This window comes from Octopus bimaculoides, chromosome 25 (assembly GCF_001194135.2).
Source record: "Octopus bimaculoides isolate UCB-OBI-ISO-001 chromosome 25, ASM119413v2, whole genome shotgun sequence".
Taxonomy (NCBI): domain Eukaryota; kingdom Metazoa; phylum Mollusca; class Cephalopoda; order Octopoda; family Octopodidae; genus Octopus; species Octopus bimaculoides.
In genome coordinates this window covers 24,253,520-24,258,644 of record NC_069005.1, presented here as the reverse complement: position 1 = coordinate 24,258,644, position 5,125 = coordinate 24,253,520, and the positions used below count along the sequence as shown (strand labels likewise).

Sequence of the window (5,125 nt, the reverse complement as noted above, 5' to 3'; positions counted from 1 at the left end):
TATCGTCAAGCTCCGTCACTCAAACATGCTGGCATTGTGCCCAAATTAAAACAAGTATTAAGTATCAGTAATTTCCATCGTACATTTATTATTTAATCACAGGCGTGGCTGTGTCAACTGCATGGTTCCGGGTTCAGTCCCACTGCGTGGCACCTTGGGCAAGTGTCTTCTACTATAGCCTAGGGCCGACCAAAGCCTTGTGAGTGAATTTGGTAGACGGAAATCGAAGGAAGCCTGTCGTTTATATAAATGTGTGTGTGTGTGTGGTGTGTGTGTGTGTGTGTCTTCGTATCTGCGTTTGTCCTCACCCACACCGCTTGACAACTGGTATTGGTTTGTTTACATCCCCGAAGCTCAGCGGTTCGGCAAAAATAAACCGATATAACAAGTACTAGGCTTAAAGAAAAACATATAAGTACTAGGATCGATTCATTCTACCAAAAATACTTCAAGACGGTGCCCCAGTATGGCCGCAGCCTAATGACTGAAACAGATAAAAGAAAAGATAAAATATAGGATTGTGATGGCTACAGTAACACTATGTGTTATATTTAAACAATTATATACACTTTATTATATACATTCTATATGATATATGCTTTGTACAATATCCAGTTTTGTTTATAAGTCTGACAATAGAAGATGGCTTAACTGTTAATGTCGGCTAGCATTCTGAAACAAAATATAACTTAAAAGATAAAATATGTTGGGTTACCTTGATAAAGAGATTTTGTAACATGATTAAGCACGACCTGAGAATGTGTGTACAACGTAGTTTTAATGGCGTATACACATGAATTGAAAATGAATTATGCAATATAACTTTAATAGGAGTAACCAGCTCTTATTTCATTCAATATATTTATTTGTAATATTTCACTTGTTTTAGCTATCCAACAAATAGCTTCTTATAACCAACATTATACAAATATTTTATAGTTTTGCATAAGAATAGAGTTTTAACAAGAATTCCTTTCATTGGTCTATATTTTCAGAGAAACTAGACAGAACTGAAACAGAAAAACACGACCTTGCCGAAGTTCTACAAACGATGTTCCCACATTTCTTTAATGCTACAGACAATTTAACTTTGGACCAGGTTTTGGGACATCTGAAAAATACACTGGAAATAAACGATGTAAGGAATAGTTCTCACTACTCGCAGAAGACTCCAGATTCTAACGGTAGTGATGCGACACATTCTCCTACTTTAATTATGGGTATACCTCATCACAACATCAATGCCACTGTTTTGAAAGAGAAACAAGAACTGCTCTTGGACATGTGGAAACAGCTTTCGAAATCTTTAAAAGACCATGAGAATATTCTAAAACTTATCAAAACTTCTCAAATTATGCTCCGGAGATTTTCTCCTTCGAGTAATCAATCGATCATCAAAGATAAATCGAAAAAATATTCATCGAATCATTTCTCTAGACAAAGTGGAGGGTCGGAAGAAGTAGACACCCTCGAAGAGGAACACAATGTACTTTTTGAGGTGACTCATGTATTTCATCTGACCAGTATAACTATATTATCTATCCTGCTATTTGAGGTAAGTCCACTAACAATCAGCATTTGTGAATTCAGTTCATAAATTCGCATTTTTTACGAGATTTTTGCTTTTTATCGAATTTAATATTTCTGAATACACTTCGACCATGTGCTAGCACGGCTATCTGATGAAGAATTTCGCTTCTCGAGTATGTCCTTCAGATTCAGTCCCAGTGCACGGCACCTCGGGTGTCTTATACTATAGTTCTGAGCCGACTAATGCAAAAGACCGACATATGTATACATAGCAAGGCAGTGCTCTAGCATGACCGTAGTTTAGTGACTGGAACCAGTCAAAGAATCGGAGAATATGCAATATTTTGCTGTAGCTTGTTTAGCCTTTGTCTAAATCTGGTCTTGCAGATGTGCTCTAACTTTCTTTTATCTTTTACTTATTTCCTTCGTTGGAATGTGGCCTTACTGGGACAACGTTTTGAAGGGCTTAGTCGAGCAAATCGAGCCTAGTGCTTAACTCTTGTGTCTGGTACTTATTCTGTCAGTTTCTTTCGCAGAACCGCTAAAATACAAGAACGTAAACAAGCCAACACAGTTTGTCAAGTGACGGTGAAGATAAACACAAATGCAAAGACACACATCCATATACATTCATATATACCATTGGCTTCCACACAGTTTCCCTGTGCCAAATTCGCTCACAAGGCATTCGTCAACCCGGAGCTATAGTAAATGACATTTGCACAAGGTGCCGTGCATTGGAGCTGAAGCAACCACAGGGTTGCAAAGTGAGCCTATTAATAACCATGCCTACGCCTCATGCATTATTTTTTTTCTCAGCCTGGTGATAATTTCCTAATTGTGATTGAGATCGTTTTTATCCTATGATAACATCCTTTGTCTGCAATATTGTGACATCCTCAAGCAGTGTACATAACTTAGATGACTTAGGTGTTTCGTCCAAAGATTGGCCCAGGCCATGACTAACATAATAGCACCACCTGATAGGATCTGTTAAGTCATTTTAAAGTCAAGTTTGAGGTACGGTATCATGGTCCATTCAAGTAGGGAGCTGTTGTTGACAGGTGTATCCAGGTACAGATGGTTTATCTGGTATCCTTTGAAGAAATTTGTTCAGGTTTTGTTTGAAAGTGATGGGATCTTTTTCGTTCTTTTTTATTTGTCTTGTGATAATATTAAATAGAGCAGGGCCTGTTGAGGAAAAGAAATTGTTGCAATGAATTTGCGTTGTGAGCCTGAATTGTGTAAGGGACGTATGGCACGTGACCCTAACACAAATTCTGTTTGATTCCAATTGTTTTGAAATTGGAACTTGGAAACATTCTGTCAATTCTCTGAGAATTTTCGAATTTTACAATTGGGGAATCAGTTAATTTGTTTAAGGAGTTTAATGAGTTAGTTTATTATAAAATATGTGTGAGGTTAAACGCAAGGTTAAATGGAGAGAAAGTAAAACGAGCACCAGACTGAATCTAGATTATTGTACATGGATTCTGAATGAGTGCTGTACCTTTTCTTTTCATTCTTGCAATGCCTCGGTATTGTCGGAATCCCTGAAAGATGAACTCAACCAAGGTGACTTGGTCGACTTGACACACAACGTAAAGATAATTCTGTTGCCCCAGCGACGTATTCATACTTGCAGAAGGCTATTATTTCATTTTAAATCAAGGCGGCGCGCTGGCAGAAACGTTAGCACGCCGGGCGAAATGCTTAGTGGTATTTCGTCAGCCGCTACGTTCTGAATTCAAATTTCGCCAAGGTCGACTTTGCCTTTCATCTTTTCGGGGTCGATAAAATAAATGCCAGTTGAACACTTGGGTTGATGTAATCGACTCATCATTCCCTCCCCCAAAGTTGCTGCCCCTGTGGAAAAATTTGAAACCGTTATTTCATTTCAGATTGATTTCATATGTTGACTCACGACCGAGTATTCATTTATTAATATGAGGCAAATGTATAAGGCGATGAGGAAAAGTTTTAGCGGCATTTCGTCCAACCTTACGTTCTGAGTTCAAATTCCGCCGGGGTCGACTTTGCCTTTCACCCTTTCCGAGTCGATAAAATAAAGTACCAGTAGAACACTGGGGTCGATATAATCGACTCATTCCCTCTCCCGAAATCGCTGGCCTTGTGACAAAATTTGAAACCTTTACGAGAATAGATATCTAACTCTCATATCTTTCCACGATAACTTCAAACAGAAATCGACACTGTACCGTCCCTTACTCCCCTGGAAACTGACACAAGATCATGGCCTTACTTTACCGGAACTTCACTTTGCCACTCTGAAATATTAAAATAGAACTTATGAACAATCTTGCCTGTTCTTGTTGTTTTGATCAACAATTACAAATGTTGCAATAATTTATTTCTCCTGTTAACACATTAAAACTTATATTTAATATTTGCAATATCCGGTTATTTAATATAGTTTCTGAAGCTTTGCAGACAGAATAAAGATACCGAAACGTTTTTAGGACACAACAATGCTGCTAAAATATGACATTGTGAGATAATGTATATAAATTAGTTGATAAAATTGGAGAATTGCCCCCAAAATTGTTCACTTCTATTGCCAAATTATAACAGTTGTTATTAAAATAGAGTTTTTTATTCTTCCAACAACTTGTCTATATATGTTTTTACGCTTGAAATCTTTTTCTGCTATTCACTCACTCTGTTATTATTGCTTTTGCTATTGTTGTTGTTGCTGCTGTTGTTATTGTTATGATTGTCATCACCGTCGTCATCATCATCGTTGTTGTTGTTGCTGTTATTGTTGTACTTTACAATTATTATTCTCCTTTCTCCTCGTACATTTTCTCCTCTCCCGTCGTCTTCTTACAATATACAATATAATAGGATTAAATTTAAGAAAAAATACTCAAAAGATTTCCGAGGCAGAAAACAAAAAAAAATACGAATATAATGACGGAATATCAATCAGTTTCCATCAACCAACGAAATTTCAAAGATGACAAAAGTGGTGCACAAACAGAAATATCAGTAAAATGTCCAGAAGTCAGCCTTACTCAACGGAAAAGGGGGCAGTAATACTGGTCATCAGTATGTAGGACGGCAGTTTTTCTTATGTCATGACAAAAGAAGAAAATTCTATCAAAAGAAACGGAAAGAAACCATAATTTTTAACAACGAGTTACAAAAGATATTGTAATAAGGAACAACCGTAAAAAATGGAGAGGAAGACTACCATAGTCTTTAGCTAAGAGAAACAAACATCAATTTCAGTTTATAGTGGAAAGAAACCAAATTTAACCCGAGTAGCAATAAGAGAAATTGTTGTTATTGGCACTCCGTCGCTTACGATGTCGAGGGTTCCAGTTGATCCGATCAACGGAACAGCCTGCTCGTGACATTAACGTGCAAGTGGCTGAGCACTCCACAGACACGTGCACCCTTAACGTAGTTCTCGGGGATATTCAGCGTGACAAGGCTGACCCTTTGAATTACAGGCACAACAGAAACAGGAAGTAAGAGTGTGAGAAAGGTGTGGTGAAAGAGTACAGCAGGGTTCGCCACCATCCCCTGCCGGAGCCTCATGGAGCTTTTTAGGTATTTTCGCTCAATAAAC

The 5,125-nt window shown here is 37.7% G+C and overlaps 1 protein-coding gene across 1 annotated transcript in view; it reads left to right on the top strand.

Moving 5' to 3' along the window:
• The window catches only part of LOC106881396 (uncharacterized), a 94,982-nt gene that overhangs the window by 38,804 nt on the left and 51,053 nt on the right, over positions 1 to 5,125 (top strand). The window contains exon 3 of the mRNA XM_052976840.1: positions 996 to 1,555. Within this exon, the coding sequence (XP_052832800.1) occupies positions 996 to 1,555 (560 nt within the window). The remainder of the gene's footprint in view (positions 1 to 995; positions 1,556 to 5,125) is intronic.